This window comes from Sorex araneus, chromosome 3, assembly GCF_027595985.1.
Source record: "Sorex araneus isolate mSorAra2 chromosome 3, mSorAra2.pri, whole genome shotgun sequence".
Lineage (NCBI taxonomy): Eukaryota > Metazoa > Chordata > Mammalia > Eulipotyphla > Soricidae > Sorex > Sorex araneus.
The window spans coordinates 49,409,427-49,427,111 of NC_073304.1; the positions used below are offsets into that span (position 1 = coordinate 49,409,427).

Here is a 17,685-nt window from a genome sequence, read left to right on the forward strand (position 1 = left end):
GTGTGAGATGTTGTTTTGCAGAAATTTATGGTACTCTGAAGTGCTTAAGTTGCATACTTGATTATGTTTTTTAACAAAAACAGCAGTTTTTTTGAACCTCTAAAATTTAATTTCTCTATTCAGTTACTAATAAAAATACTTAGACATTATATTTTTAATTTTTGTATACATCTGGAAAATGTCCAAATAGTTGCATGTTTTGCTTTTCTTTATTTCTTTGACAGTATTTTATATTTCTATCATTTTTGCTTTTATGTAGAAGGAGGGTTTGAGAGATTAGTGTATATGCATACTAGTCATTTTTATTAGATATATTTTGACCTTAATTAGAGTTTATAATATTTGTTGCTACTTCCCTAATCCTGCAGACAAGAAAGAACTGAATAATGTAGATTTAATTTTTCTTTTTGGCTTTTTTTAGCAATTGAAAGCATGTAGTGAAGAGCAAGAAGACAGAGAATGTTTAAACCAAGCTATTACTGCTCTCCTGAATCTCCAAGGTAGTATGGATCGAATTTACAAGCAGTATTCACCTAGACGACGACCTGGGTAATTTCCAAACTGCTGAAAATATAAATGCTTCTACATACTTATATATGATGCTGGTTCTTTAAAAAAGTGTTATTTGTGTTGGAAGTTTTGCCACTATATTTGAAACTTATACTTCTGCATTTTTTTCTGCAATTAAAAAATTGATATTGTCATATTAAGGTAGATTTAAAAGAATTTAAAAGATCTATTTAGTACCTTTTAATAGTTTAATACCTTGTATAGTATGCAAAAGAAATGTAATAGTCTATCATTTTCCTGTGGCATTAGAAATAAAATGTAAAGTTCTAGTGCTTCTCTTTAACAGTAGTGGAATTGAGATATCTATCAATAGTGATAGTGACAAAGTCAGTAGAAGAAAGGAAATATAGTGTTTGTTTATTTCATATTTTTGTTACTTGATCTTAAGTAAGTTGCAATTTATAGCAATTAGGATTGTTTAGCCACTGAAAAAACTAAATTTACATTTTTTTTTTTTAGGGATCCTATTTGCCCTTTTTATAATCGCCAATTAAGAAGCAAGCACCTGGCTATTAAAAAAATGAATGAAATTCAGAAAAATATAGATGGATGGGAAGGCAAAGATATTGGACAGTGTTGTAATGAATTCATTATGGAAGGTCCATTGACAAGAATTGGTGCTAAACATGAACGGCATATTTTTCTCTTTGATGGCTTAATGATCAGCTGTAAAGCCAATCATAGCCAGTCTCGACTTCCTGGTTATAGTAGTGCAGAATACAGATTAAAAGAAAAATTTGTTATGAGGAAAATACAGATATGTGATAAAGAAGATACTTGTGAATGCAAACATGCTTTTGAAATAGTATCCAAAGATGGAAACACTATAATTTTTGCTGCTAAGTCTTCTGAAGAGAAAAGTAATTGGATGGCAGCACTTATTTCTCTTCATTATCGTAGTACTCTAGATCGAATGCTAGATTCAGTATTATTGAAAGAAGAAAATGAGCAACCACTGAGATTACCCAGCCCTGAAGTATATCGTTTTGTAGTTAAAGACTCTGAGGAAAACATTGTCTTTGAAGACAACTTGCAAAGTAGAAGTGGAATCCCCATTATTAAAGGAGGAACTGTGGTGAAACTAATTGAAAGATTAACTTACCATATGTATGCAGGTATGTGAAACTCAGGACAAGTTCTTACCTAGGGCCTAGGATTTAAAAACTTCTCAGGGATGTTCAAAAATACTTGAGGCCAGGAAAAAATTTATTTCCATTAAAATGTAGAAAGAGGGCCAGAATGATAATACAGTTGGGAGGGTGATACTACAGCTGGGAGGGCCTTTGCTTGCCTTGCACATGACTGACCCGGTTTCCATCACCAGCACCACTTATTGTCCCCCAAGTATCACCATGAGTAATTTTTGAGTGCAGAGCCAAGAGTAACCTTTGAGCATCGTTGTGAGTATAGCCTAAAATAAAACCAAAAAAAATTTAAAAGAAATACTGCAGAATCAAAGGAATGAATAACTGCTTCTAAAATGTAATAGTTGGCTCTATTATTAGAATATTCATAAAAATTATGTGTCAATGTATCTTGACTTTGAAAACAATCCACATTTGTCAAGAAATACCGCTATTGTCCGGTAAAGCCACGGTGGGAGAAGCCAGAATAAAAAGAAAAAGGATAACCTTTAAAATGTGATAGTTTGAATTAATTAAATTGAATAAATTGAACATGTATTTTGTTTTATGTTCTTTTCTTTTTCAGATCCCAATTTTGTTCGTACTTTTCTTACTACATATCGTTCATTTTGTAAGCCACAGGAATTGCTAAGTTTACTGATTGAACGGTAAGAAAAATATATATTTCATTTATTTTGTTTACACTAACATTTTGTAAAAAAGTTGGTTTTGAACTTTATGAAGTGCTGAGTGCCCAGTATGTATTCAAGTTATTTTGAACATAATTTTTCTGACATTAAATTAGCAATATTATTGTTTTTCTAATATTGTGCTTACTTAAATCTGTTTATAAACAGAAGTCTGTTATGATCTTAGCAACACTTACAGTAGTAATCAGAAAATTCCAGGTATAAAGAATTGAAAAAATTTAAAAAACAAGTTTTTTTTGTACAATAAAATAATACTTAATAGAGATTTTTAGGTCCAGAGAGCTAGGACAGTGGGTAGTGTATTTGCATGTATCCAACCTGAGTTTGATTACCAGAACTGCATATGATCTTGAGCATGGCCAAAAGTAATCTTTGAATACAGAGCCAGGAGTAAGCCCTAAGTATAACAGAGTATGACCCAACCCTCTTCTCCAGCCCCCTCCAAAAAGACACTTTTACTTTGAAACAAACATCTGGGGGATGTGGAGGGTATTGAACTTTAGGAAATAAAATTCAACTCAGGGGATTCAGAAACTACTCCTGGAAATAGTCCTGTGCTACTCAGGCCTAGAAGTGCTGTGCCACCCCAGTGATGATTGTGAACCATGTGCCAGGAATCAAACTCGGGCCTCCTCATGCCAGGTATACACTTCGGACCTTTGTGAGCTATCTCCCCAGCCCCTAAACAAGCTTTTGTTAATGGAAACTTTCAAAACATAAACAAGAGTAAGTCCATGACTACAGGATACCCATTTATCAATAATTCAACATTAAGAGTTATCAACTCTATTCATTTTTTCTTAACTTTGACACCCTATAACCCATTTATCAATAATTCAACATTAAGAGTTATCAACTCTGTTCATTTTTTCTTAATTTTGACACCCTGTACCTATCAAATAGGTAAATATTTTCATTGTTGCTTTTGAAAGATGACTACTCTTATTGAAAGCATCGTCATATCATTAGACCTAAAAAAACTGAATAATTGTTGGATCATTGTACATAATATCCCTATTATAAATAGTATTGTGAATTATTATTAAATCATAATTTAATAATTTTTTTAAATAAATTGAACAATTTCTTTATTGAGATTAATTTAGACTTAATTTTTAAAAGAATTTTATTTTGGCCACACCTGGCAGTGCTCAGAGTTACTCTAGGCTCTGTGCTCAGAGGACTGTATGTAGGGCTAGGGATTGATTGAACCAGGGTTGCCGTATGTAGGCAAACACCTATACTATCTCTCTGGCCCTAAATTTTTCTTTTCTTTTAATAGTTTGTCTTTGGGGCTACACCTGGAGATACTAGGACTTATTCCTAATTCTGTGCTCGTTGATCACTCCTAACGGGCTTAGGTGACCATATGGGGTTGCTGGGGTTTGAACCTGGGTTAGCTAAATACAAGATAAGCTCTTACCTGCTGTACTATCTCTGTCCCCCCCTCCCAAAATTTTTTACGGCATATATTAATGACATGTTGAATGAATTATATATTAAAATACAATAGCTTTATATTTAATAACAATACGGGGGTGGAGGGGCAGAGAGATAGTACAGCAGTTAAGATGCTTGCCTGGCACATGGTCAAACTGGATTTGGTTCCTGGCAATCCCTGAGCATCCCCCAGAGTGATTCCTGAGTGCAGAGCCAGGAGTAAGCTTTGAGCATGGCTGTAGCCCATAAGCCAATATAAATACCAATTTTTATCTTGATCTCTATCATATTGTTCAGTAAAACTGCTTACTGGATTAAATGTTACATTCTACAAAGATCTACATGATTGTATTTCCATGTCCAAAATAAGGAAAGCATACTTGCTAGATTTATATTTTAGCTGTTTTGTGTGACTCGGCATATTTGTTGTCTTTAGTTTTGATTTATACTTTATGTACTAAGCATATTCTGTAAATATTGTTTAAAATGCAGTTTGGACTTTAGCTTTTTATTTATACTAATTTATACTGTGCTATTGCTCCAGCCCCTAAAGGACAATTTTTATAATATGTATTATGATAATTGAAATTTAACTTTTAACATAAGTGGTAGGAACTATTTAAATGTTCTTACTCCTGTGTATTTTAAATCCTTTCATTTATTTATAAACAGCTAAATATTTTTCTCATTTTGCTTTTATTCTTAGATTTGAAATTCCAGAGCCAGAACCTACTGAAGCAGATAAATTGGCAGTAGAGAAAGGCGAGCAACCAATCATTGCAGATCTTAAAAGGTTTCGCAAGGAATACGTTCAACCAGTACAACTTAGGTTTGGCCTGAATTTTTTTTATGTGCTTTTCAATGTATAGTTAGTATAGTTCTTATATCAAGTAATTGTTATTCACTTCATAACGTTTAACTGCCCAAGTTCCATTGAAGCTCTTCTTAAATGCTTTGTTGAAATTTAATTATTAAGGATGTTTGGGCGGTTATTTTGATGACTTGTGTACACCATCTTCCAATCTGCAGACATGTTTCCAATAAATCTCTCTTGTCTTTTTTTTTGTTTTGGTTGTATTTTGGGCCACACACCCAGCGATGCTCAGGGTTACTCTTTTTTTTTTTTTTTGCTTTTTGGGTCACACCCAGTGATGCACAGGGGTCACTCCTGGCTCTGCACTCAGGAATCACCCCTGGCGGTGCTCAGGGGACCATATGGGATGCTGGGAATCGAACCTGGGTCGGCCACGTGCAAGGCAAAGGCCCTACCCGCTATCGCTATCGCTCCAGCCCCACAGGGGTTACTCTTGGCTCTGCACTCGGGAATTATTCCCAGCAGTGCTTGGGGAACTATGTGGGATTCCTGGGATCAAATCTAGATCGGCTGTGAGCAAGGCAAGCACCTTACCCTGCAGCCCCAGTAAAGTTCTTTCTTGACCCATTACTGTGTCACTTTTTTGACTGACCTTGAACAGCAATGGAAGCAAACCTTTAGTTACAATTTGGTGAAGCAAGCTAAGAGTGGAGTTTTCTGTGGTTCAGAAAACTTAGGATAAGCCTCTTAGCTGACAAGGCATCTCTGCCCTGGAACTGCCCACCTCCTCTTTTTTTCCCCACCCAGCCAATGCTGCTTGCTTATCATACCACTCCCACTGGGTCAGAGAAGCAGCTTTGGGATAAGTTGATCGCTATGTGTGTTTGTGAATGGGGAAAGTCACCTTAGAGTGCATGCCAAAGAGGCTCCTTATTCTCTGTCTAGCTCTGTTTTCTTGTGGACCTGGGTGCATTTATTTGAATATTTTCCTTGAGTGAGAATAGTAAGTTTTGCTTGGATTTGTGAATCAGTTTGTCTTTCTTTCTATGTTAGGTTATTTCCCAGGGATAAAGAAAGAAGTACTGAGGAAGGAAAATTCTGATTTAAAAGATACATACATTACCCCTGTGAAAATTGAAAGGTTGAAACCAGAGGATTAGAGTCTGAAGTAGAAACCATTCAAATTCAGATCTGTTTTAACTAGTTGACAAACAATAAAATGAATTGTTGCTAGAGATTAGAGCAATGTGTAACCTAATAACCTATCAGTTTTAAAGACCGAGGTGTCCCTTTAGCTAGAAAAGTTTGAGTTTTCCCACCCACCAATTGCTCTCAAACCCCCTTTTTCCCACCCACCAATTGCTCTCAAACCTCCCCCCCACCCCCCACCCCGTGCCTTTTGAAGAGGTCAGTTGGGTGCTTTGTTCATGTGCCATGTTTTGTGTGTGTTATGTGCTGTGATTTTGAGTTTGTAGGATCTTTCAGATGTGTCTTTTAGCTATTTGTGTTATGAAATCAAGACTGAGTCTTTTCTGTTGTTAATAAGGAAAGCCCAAAGCAGCAGATGTTGGTAGATTTGATAGTCATTTTCTGCTCCAAAAGCTCCAAGAATTCTTTAAATCCTGCTTTATGTGGTAAATGAACTTTGGATCTTTTGGATAATTGGGCCAGGGGATATGGGGGGCAGTGGGGAAGAAGGCTTATTACTTTGTTGTATTGCAATTAAGTTGGAAGATTTCTAAGTTGGTGATTGGGCTGTGGAAAAAAACCTAGAGTTCTCAATTTAAATTTCCTATTGGAAAAAGATTAAAATGGTAAGTAAATGATGTAAGAATATTGTGGCTACCAAAAGCAATTTGTAATACTTGAAATCAGGTCATATCTTAAAGATTTAGTGGCTACGAGGAACTCTCTTGAGTTTTAAAAATTACGCTATTTGGGGCCGGAGCGATAGCACAGCGGGTACGGCGTTTGCCTTGCACTCGGCCAACCCGGGTTCGATCCTCGGCATCCCATATGGTCCTCCAAGCACCACCAGGAGTAATTCCTGAGTGCAAAGCCAGGAGTAACCCCTGAGCATCACTGGGTGTGACCCAAAAAGCCAAAAAAATTAAAAAATTAAAAAATAAAAATTATGCTATTTAGGGGCTGGAGCAATAATAGCACAGTGGGTAGGGCATTTGCCTTGCACGTGGCTGACCTGGGTTCAATTCCCAGTATCCCATAAGGTCCCCCCAGCACCGCCAGGAGTGATTCCTGAGTGCAGAGCCAGGAGGGTGTGACACAAAAAGAAAAAAAAATTATGCTGTTTAAAACCATAGACCTAAAGTGACGTAGGGGTGGGGGGAAGTGAAATGGGCTATTAGGATCTAGGAACTATAGAAAGTTACGTCAAAAGTGATCTGTCTATCTGGGGGGGAAGCTCCAAACAATAATAGTGAGTTTTTTTTGTTTGAATGTAATCAAAGTAAAGAGAAAGTAAAGTGAAATTTATCAGCTACACAGGCGAATTGGGGGTCTGGGCGTGGGAGGGTGGGGGAAAGAGGGAGGTTTACTGTGATTCTTGGTGGTGGAATATGTGCACTGGTGAAGGGAATGGGTGTTTGAGCATTATGTAACTGAGACTTAAGCCTGAAAGCTTTGTAACTTTCCACATGGTGATTCAATTAAAGAAAAAAAAGGGAAAAAAAGAAAAAAAGAAAGTAAATAATACTTGAATTTAAACTAAAAAAAAAACAAAAAACCTTTCTGTGTTTGAGCTCTGTTTTATGACCTCCATGAAAAGACAGTCATGAGATAGGGTTAAGGTTATATTGTCCCCACCAGCGCCTTGGTTGACCACAACCAGGATTGATACTTTTAGCTTAAAAATGATTGAATAGCTATAGGTTTTATCTTACAGATCAAGACCCAGGATCAATTAGTGATTAGATGGTATTTGTCTTACAAATAAACGTATGATTTCAGCAATATTGAAGAGAAACACCTTGAACTTAAAGTAGTTTCTTATGTTTTTAAAATAAATGTTGGCAGTTTTAAAAAATTATTAAGATATACTGTGTTCTTTGCATCAGATATCTATGGCATGTGATGTATTGTGCTTCTGAAAAATATGTTATTTTCTTACTGCCCTCCCATCAATAAAATAGACATTACTTCAGTTCATTTCTAAAAAAATTGTTTGGTAATACTAATGGCCAATTGTTTGCTGATTGCTGTGCATCTAACTTCTTTATCTTTTCTGTCTCGTTTGCACAATGGAATTACTCTTTCTACTTACATATGAGAAAATTAAAATCGCAGGATTAAGTAACCTGAAATAGGTTCTATATGGAAATGATAGGACAAGATTCATTCTCATACCTGTCGCAGTTCCTAACCTAGTGCTTTTTTTTAACACTACTTAATTAAAAAATGGAAGCTCCTTTGATTATCCTTCTTTATTGTTTTTTGTTTTTTTGAGAGTAAGTGGTGGGGTGGCAGTGCTTGGGGAACTACTCTTTTGATTCAGTGGTTGGGGAATTGTTTCTGGCAGTGATTTGAACATGCAGTATCAAGAATCAAACCAGAAATTTTAGCATGCAAAGGATGCTCTCTAGCTCCTAGAGCTGTCTCCCTGGACCTTCTTTATACTTAAAGTGAAAGCCAGAAAACTATTCACAGGGTGGAGAGGTAGTACAGAGAAGAGATAGCACTATGCTTGTAAACAGCTTTCTGTGGGAAAACTGAGTTAACTTAGTGTGTACAATCAGGATTTTTAGTAAACATTAATGTTCCTTTATTATTGTTGACAAAGTAAATTGCAACTTTGAAAATGAGCACATTAATATTTTCCATGATGAATGCCACAAATGTAGATGCAATTTTAGAGGAATACTATCCCCAATTATGCCTCTCAAAACTTAACATGTCATTCTTTGTATAATAAAGATGAGATTATTTGCCTATTGGCAATAAAGAAATAATATTTTTCTACCAACTATAATGCACTTTTGTACTAATTCACATTCAGTTCCTTGACTTGAGGCATACATTTTTGAGGTAGCTATATACAGATGGAATATAATCAGTACTTCTAATCAGTACCTTCTTATTTATAAACATTTTCTATGTTCTCATTCTTACATAGCTAAAGTTAATTTAGAAGTAAAAAAATATAGCATCTTTGTCACCATGCTATTTTATGGGGAAAATGTAGATGAAGCAGTTATGAAATGTATTGTTCTGCTTTAAATGTTTAAGTACTTAAGCAGTTTAAAACAATGCAGCATCTCTTGGTACCAGAGATAATTCAGCTAAAAAGGTGCTTGTCTTGCATTCTGCCTATCCTTCTTCCATTCCTGGCACTACATATAGTCCCCTGAGCACCACCTGAACACAGAGCCAGGAGTAAACTCTGGACACAGCTAGCTGTGGCTCAAATATCAAAAAATAAAGAAAAGAAAGAAGGGAAGGAGAGGAAAGGAAAGAGTTGAAAGGAAAGGGAAGGAAGAATGAGAGGGGAGGGAAGGGAAAGGAAGAAGGAAGGAAGGAAAAATTCTAAGAATTGGGCTGAACTAGTGAAGACATCTCACTAATTAGTGAAGAAATACCAGAAAATAAAAGAAAGAAATGAAGGAGAGGAAAGGAAAGAATTGGAAGGAAAGGGAAGGAAGGATGGGAGGAGAGGGAGAGAGGGATTAAGAAAGGGGAGGGAGGGGGAGGGTAGGAAGGGAAGAAAGAAGGAAAAATTCTAAGAATTAGGCTGAATTAGTGAAGACATCTTGGAAAAGATAAAGTGAGATTGTTCCTAAAGAAAGTGTAGGATTTAGATAGACACAGAGTCAATGTAGGTATTAAAATTCATGGGGAATAGGGCCTGAGAGATAGTACAGGGGTTAAAGTGCCTTATGTGAAGCTAAACTCAGTTTCATTCCCATCACCGCATATGGCTACTCATGTGCTTTTAGGAGTAACCCCTGAGTGCAGAGTTGAGTAAACCCAAGCACCACTTGGTGTGTGTATGTGGGGTGGGGAGGAGAGTTTTAAGTTATGGGAAATGTATGCTAGAACAAAGGGAAGAATGAGAATGGTGTGCATAGGAAATAGTTAAGAAAATTGACTCATGAGGAATGAAGACACAGCATTGCAAGTAGTTGTAGGCGAGAATTAATTTTGTGGAGTAGATGAAGTTGAAAAGGACCTTGAAATTCAAGCCATTTTAAAACATATCACCTAGCATTGAAAAGGTTTTTTTGTTCCCCCCCCCCCATTGGACATTTTCAGTCCACTTATATTGAGCATTGTCTCTTCCTTGCTAGCTTTTTTTTTTTAACATTTTTATTTATCACTGTGAGATAGACCATTACTAAGCTCTTGATGATTGGATTTCAGTCATACAGTATTCCAGCACCCATCCCTCCACCAGTGTACATTTCCCAGCAGCAGTGTCCCCAGGTCCTTTCCCATCACCCCGCACTCTGTGCCTGCCTCTATGGCAAGCATATCTCTCTCTCTCCCTCTCTCTCTCTCTCTCCCTCTCTTCCTCTCTCCCTCTCTCCCTCTCCCTCTCTCCCTCTCCCTCTCCCTCTCCCTCTCCCTCTCCCTCTCCCTCTCCCTCTCCCTCTCCCCCTCCCCTCCTTCCCATTTTGGGCATTGGGGATTCTGATTTGCAATAATGTACTGAAAGGTTAATAAGAATATCCCTTACCTACTTTTAACCCTCAGATCTTGTCCAGCGTGATCATTCCCAGCTATTATTGTCGTACTGGTCTCTTCTCTATCGTACCTATGCTCCAACCATTGACCACTCCTCCTAACCCCTCTTTTCTCTGGCCATGGATATTATTCTTCTACTATATATATATTTTTATATACCACAAATGAATGCAGTAATTCTGTATCTGTCACTTTCCTTCTGACTCATTCCACTCAGCCAGATCCTCTCCATGTCCATCCATTTATAGGCAAATGTCATGACTTCATTTTTCCTGACAGCTGCATGGTATTCTATTGTGTAGATGTGTCATAGTTTCTTTCTCCATTTGTCTCTTCCTGGGCACTCAGGTTGTTTCCAGATTCTGGCTGTGGTGAATAGTGCTGCAATGAACATAGAAGTGCAGATGGTGTTCTCCTGTGTGTTTTTTGGGCCCCCGTATATTCCCAGAAGTGGTATTACTGGGTCATATGGAAGCTCAATTTCTAGTTTTTTGAGAAATATCCATATTCTTTTCCAAAAAGGCTGGATCAATCAGCATTCCCACCAACAGTGAAGCAGAGTCCCTTTCTCCCCACATCCATGCCAACACTGGTTGCTTTTGTTCTTTTGGATGTGTGCCAGTCACTGTGATGTGAGATGATATCTCATTGTTGTCATTGAAAAGCTTTTAGCAATCATACTAATTTTAATAATGATAGTAACTTTTTCTAACTGGTATTATAAAAATTTTAGTAAAGGAAAGATTAGAGAATTTTACCAATGATACTCATAAATCTATCTCTTCAATCTACTGTTAATCTTTTACCCTTTTTTTGCATCTATTCATTCTTATATTGTTCCATTAATCATCTAAAATATATATATTTGCTTTTTGGGTCACACACGGCATTGCACAGGGGTTACTCCTGGCTTTGCACTCAGGAATTACTCCAGGAGGTGCTCAGGGGACCATGGGATGCTGGGAATTGAACCCTGGTTGGCCATGTGCAGTGCAAATGCCCTATCCGCTGTGCCACTGCTCCAGCCCCCTTCCATAAATATTTCAGCTTGTATATCATTAATAGTTAGGTATGTCTGTGGGAGAGAGGTATTGTAAAATGTGTATACCATGAATTACACATGCCTAACAGACATATGTATCTCATAGTCCAAACTCCTCTCAAGATATGAAATGTCACACTTGTCCCAGTAAGTTCCCATATGTTCATTCTAATCATCTTTTTTTGGTCATTTTCCAAAGCTATGTTCATATTCTTTCATTTACTAGTTTTGCCACTTAAGAATTTCCTATAAATGAATTAGTAAATACTCTTGTGTATTTGGTTTTCTTTGTATCTGGTTTCCTTTTGAGCTTCCTGTTTCTTGTATGAGGGTATCCTATTTTATTAAATAAGTACTATTTATTCCGTTATATGAACATTGCTTAAATTAAATTGGGGGGGGAGAGGTTGGGGCCACACCCAGTTGTGCTCAGGGCTTACTACTGGCTCTATGCTTAGGGATTACTCCTGATGGGGCTCCATGCTATATATGATGCCTGTAATCAAATCCAGGTTAGTCACGTGCAAGGCAGGCATCCTGCCCACTCTCTTATCTTTCTACTCCACACTTTATTATACTATTTTGTTTTGGTTTGGTTTTGGGGCCTCACCTGGTAGGACTTACTTCTGGCTCTGTGCTTGAGGATCATGGTTGGTGTTGCTTAGGGGACCATGGTTGGTGCTGGGAATCAAACTCTGGTTGGCCACATACAAGGCTAGTAAGCACCTTACCCACTGTACTATCACTCCAGCCCCTGTTTTACACTTACTTTAATTGAGATAACTAGTTTCATTTAGAGAAGTATGAGATGAGAGGAGAGTACAAATTGCAGCTTGAGAGGTGAGTGAATCTCAGTGAGAGAGTAATGTGTCTGTGTATTTTAAATTGTTTTATTCAATTGTTTTTTACTATCTGAAGTCTTTACAGTTTTATATGATTATAGAAATTCTATAAGTTTATTTTATGAATGCATTTTATATATTCTAGATAAACAACTCCATAGAATAATTGGGCTTTAGGGTCAGTGTATGTATGAACAGACACCTTTTAAAAGAAACTGCCATAGGCCAGACAGTTCAGTGGGCCAACTATATGCTAGAGGCCTAGATGTTTTCCCTGGCACTACATAGTTTGGTAAGCAATGCTGAAAGCATCCAGAGCACAGAGCTGAGAGTTGCACATAAGCACTGCCACAAACATAAAAGAAGGAAAAAATTTTAAATAAAGGAAATTACCAATTCTTTTTTCTAAAGTGATTTTACTGTGTAAAACCTCATCAACAATGTTTGAGAATTCTAGTTGCTTCGTATCCTCACCAACATCTAATGATCATGTGAGTCTTTATAATTTCACCAACTTGTTTATTAGTACCTCTATGATTTTAATTGTATGTTTCTGATTAATGATATTGAGAATTTTTATCATTTATTGCATTTATTTATTTTGATTTTGGGGCTATGCTCTGTGCTGCTCAGGGTTTACTTCCTGGCTCTGTGCTCAGGAATTACTCCTGGCAGTGCTCAGAAAACCCTGTAGGATGCTGGAATCAAACCCCAGTCTGCTGCATGCAAAGCAAACCCCCAGACCCTTCTGTACTATTGCTCCAGCCCCTCATGGTAATCTTTAGATGGCAACAAATGCTTTTGAAAGTAGGAAGGCAAGAAAATAGCAGTTATTTGAATAGAATTCTGTTTGTATCGATGAATTAAACTTTTATTTACAAAGTTACAAGTATTGTTTTGTGGTGCTGCAAGACAAAAGAGCATAAAAATATATTTGTCTTTTGAAATGTAATTAAATAAGGGATTGTGGATATTTCTGAAGATTACATAGAAATTTTATTGTATCATTTGAACTAGAACTTAGGACCAAATAACTAATACTTTGCTTTTTTTCCCAGTGTATCAAAATTCATATCTTCTAACAATCCTTTTTTAATTTAAATACTTAATATATTATAGTGTATATAAATTTTCTGCACCTGAATAAAGTACATTTTTTAAAAAATTTTTATTAGTGAATCACCATGAGGTACAGTTACAAACTTATGAACTTTCATGTTTGCATTTCGTTTACATCCCTCCACCAGTGTCCATTCTCCTCCACCAATGTTCCCAGAAAGTACATTTTCTTAACATACTAGATAATTAGGTACAGAAACCACAATTATTAATACTTACAGTTTTTTAAGCATATGTTTTAATGCATGAAGGAACATGCAGAGGAACCCAGGTATGCAGGACCCGGGGCTGAGATCTCCAAGCCTGCTTGGATCAGGACTGGGCTTCTTCCGCCAGTAGCTAGTTCTCCCTCTCAGAGAACCTGGCAAGCTATGGAGAGCTTCCTGCCCATATGAGATAGCCTGGCGAACTCCCCATGGCATATTCATATGCCAAATACAGTAACAATGATGGGTCTCATTCTCCTGACCCTGAAAGAGCCTCTAATGCAGCATCATTGGGAAGGATGAGTAAAGAGAGGCTGCTAAAATCTCAGGGCTAGGACGAATGGAGACATTACTGGGCTTGCTTGAGCAAATCGATGATCAACGGGATGATAGTGATAGTGATAGATAGATGTTTTAGTGAACAATCTGGAAGTCTATTGTGTTCCTACCATTGAAGCACCTAAGATATTAAATTAGACATGCTTGGTATTACATTGACCTCAGTATCATTATTAGAGAAGTGAAAGAAATATTAATGCTTAGGTTTCACTAAAATATGTTTCTCTCCATTTTATCAGGATCTTAAACGTGTTTCGGCACTGGGTTGAACACCATTTTTATGACTTTGAAAGAGATTTGGAGTTGCTTGAACGACTAGAATCCTTCATTTCAAGTGTAAGAGGTATATTATTTAAAGGTTTGATTGGATCGTCAGTCACACATGTGTTTATTTTTAAATTTGTGTGACGTTTAATTTGAGAAGATAAAATTTTCACTTTAAAAAGGCTGAAGTTGCATTTGGAATCATATGTATAGATTATAAGAAATTTGCATGTATTTAGACACATCTGAAGTCCTAGAACCTTTCCTGTTCAGGTTTTTTAAAGGAAATACTCTTTAAAGAAGCTAAAAGTCCTCTATAATAAACAATTCTATTTAACTTCACCCGAAGGTTGTCATTTCTTCAGCTAATTAAATTTAGGTGTAAATTTTTATCTGTTTCTTGTTCTCTTTAATTTTAAATGCTAACAGCTTTAAAAATATATATATATATTTTGCTTGGTAAAGTTTTTATTTTTTAGAACCTGAAAAATAGGGTTTTCTTATCTGAAATTTAATAACACAGCTCATGAGTTGAAGTTGTAGGCTATAAACAAATTCATGTGTTATCAAATATAGCATCAAAACATATTTCATTTGAAAGTTTAAGACATTAACTGAAATATTGACCAAGCCTAGTTTATCTCATTTTCTACTTTTTTTTAATAGGGAATTTTATTTAAAATAGAGGATGTGGTATTTTGGCTGAAACTTTGATAATTTTTTAAACAATGCTTATAGCTACATGTCTTAAAATTTTTTATGAATTAAGTTAATTTTTTTAATTCAGAACATGACACTAGATTGTATTTGAGTTAAGAAGCTTTTAAAATACATAGGGCAAGTAAATGGCTCTGTTAATGTCTACAGTTAATGTCTAAAGGTCTTTCATAATTGTATCACAGGGAAAGCTATATTGATGGGAAGAGCATTCTTTTTTATAAAAGTACTCTAACTGAGACTAGAGTTGATAATATAGGGGGTAGGATGCTTGCTTGACTTGTATGTAACCAATCTGGGTTTGATCCCTGAGACTACATGTGATTCCCCCAAACACTACAAAGAATGAGCCCTGAGCATCACATGGCACCCCTCCCAAAAAAAAATCTTAAAAGTATTTCAACTAATAAGTGAAAAGATAATAACCTTCACTTATTTAAAATTGAGCATAAAGATAGAAAAAGACACATTTACCAGTGAAGTTAGGACTTTGAATTTTGGCAGACAAAACTCAGGGATCTCTTAAATGATTGACTCCCTTCAAAATGATTTTTGTGGTGGGCTAACTAAAATCAGCTCTGCCATACCCAACAGATGCAAAATAGAGATATTATGAGTTAGTTAAAAATTAAAGTACACCCAATCCATAGTTGGGTTTATGCTTCTATTTTTTTTTCTTTGCTGTATACATATATAAAGAGTCAATCTTAAATGACTTAATTTCTTTAATAGCATTATAGTTTACCATTAACTGTAGAACTGTAAAATGATTTCTGAAGTATCCAGATAATCTGTTAATTCTGGTAAGCTGTGTTCTCCTTGACCCGTCAGTGTAAAATTGACTATTTCTAAGCACAAGTAATAATTATACTTGTTCTTAGAGAACCTGACAAACTACAGAGAGTCTGTTGTCCATTGGGAGAGCCTGGCAAGCTTCCCATGGGGTATTCATATCCAAAATACAGTAACAGATATATACATACCTCTCAGAGAGCCCAGCTAGCTACCAAGAGTATCCCGCCTGCACGGCAGAGCCTGACAAGCTCCCCGTGGCGTATTCGATATGCCAAAAACAGTAACAATAGATCTCATTCCCCTGACCCTGTAAGAGCCTCCAGTTGTTGGGAAAGATGAGTAAGGAGAGGCTGCTAAAATCTCAGGGCTGAGTGTAATAGAGACATTACTGGTGCCCGCTCGAGTAAATCAACGAACAATGGGATGACAGTGACAGTGAAAAGAAATAGTAAAATTAGAATATTATTTATTAATACTTAGTAAATCACAAAAACATATTATTGGAAAATAGACTCCTCCTGTTAGAAATATTCTCATAAAATATTCATGTAAAATACTGATCCTTGGAAGCAGGTATGCTCACCACTATACCATAAGCACTATAATATTGATCATCAATCAGACCAAGACTCTCTGTGTCTGATTTACAGAAAATAGAGGAGCAGAGAAACAAAGCAGATGACACCACAGGGACATGATTGGCAAAATATAAACTTGGGAAACACCATGGGGCAAGTAATTCAGTTCCAGTAAATAAATTGCAAGCAAAACAAGAGATAAAGAGATAATAGTAAAGAGACTGGAGGCATATACTGTATAGATCTTGCTCAGAACCTATCTCAAACCAGTTGTAAGCAAATATTTATGAAAGAAATTTAAACATTTACTAGGTATTTGATAAAATTTAAAAGTCATTGTGTATAGTGGCGGTGTTATTTTCAAGAGTCTAACTTTTAGAGATACTTAAGTAAGAATGAATGAAATTATATGTCTTAAATTTGTTTCAAAATGACAGGAAGTAGAGAAGGTTGTAGTTGATCATTATTGAAACTGTGGGTGTAGGTTAGATATTTTGAGTATAGATTAAAGATTATTTAAAGATCTGCTGTTTCCTCTGTCACATAAAAGGCAATTTTTGTGTGTGTGTTCTATTTCTAGGGAAAGCTATGAAGAAATGGGTAGAATCAATTGCTAAGATCATCAAAAGGAAGAAACAAGCTCAGGCAAATGGAATAAGCCATAATATTACCTTTGAAAGTCCACCTCCACCAATTGAATGGCATCTCAGCAAACCAGGACATTTTGAATCATTTGAGCTTATGACACTTCACCCAATAGAAATTGCACGTCAGCTGACACTTTTGGAATCAGATCTTTACAGGTAGAATATTTACATTAATTTACTATTTCAAGAACTTTAAACAGATCTTTATTTTCTGAACATTTGCAAATTAATCACAAGTGCTTAAACATACCTTGTAGGCTTGGAAAGAAGTTTATAGCTCAGTTTAAGTCATGTGACATACTGCAATTTTTGCTTGGATTAGGAACCAGCAATTCTTCATAAGAGTGGTAGAATGAAGACTAATACAATGAAATAGCAATCATGTTCAAAGTAGTCATCAAGATCCTATTACTGCTTTAGTTTGAAGTAGTTTAGCTAAGTCAATCAGTATGGATTCTAGGCTCTTAGCAATCAAATAAATGGGATGTTGAATGAGACTGGGATAAGCTAGACAAATGAATTCGTTTGCTAAGCAGATGAATAACAGTATTCTTAAAAGAACAAAGATTTCTGACTCTCTTACAGAGATAAGAGAAAATTTTTTTGCCATTTGTTTCTACCTGAACCTGCTTTCAAAACATAGAAATACCTTTATTAAAGGATAGTGTATGTTGTGGAAGAAGGATAATATATATAAATTAATGATACAGTTTCTAACTCTTATTTAAAAAATTGTCAATCGGTGCCCATTTGTGGTTGGAGAGAGAGCACAGCAGTAAGG

At 36.1% G+C, this 17,685-nt stretch overlaps 1 protein-coding gene across 3 annotated transcripts in view; it reads left to right on the forward strand.

The window, feature by feature from the left end:
* The window catches only part of SOS2 (SOS Ras/Rho guanine nucleotide exchange factor 2), a 114,484-nt gene that overhangs the window by 67,228 nt on the left and 29,571 nt on the right, over positions 1–17,685 (forward strand). For all 3 annotated transcript variants that reach the window (XM_055130827.1, XM_055130828.1, XM_055130829.1), the window contains 6 exons: positions 422–549; positions 1,030–1,685; positions 2,281–2,362; positions 4,551–4,673; positions 14,143–14,246; positions 16,838–17,060. In XM_055130827.1, coding sequence (XP_054986802.1) covers positions 422–549; positions 1,030–1,685; positions 2,281–2,362; positions 4,551–4,673; positions 14,143–14,246; positions 16,838–17,060 — 1,316 coding nt within the window. The remainder of the gene's footprint in view (positions 1–421; positions 550–1,029; positions 1,686–2,280; positions 2,363–4,550; positions 4,674–14,142; positions 14,247–16,837; positions 17,061–17,685) is intronic.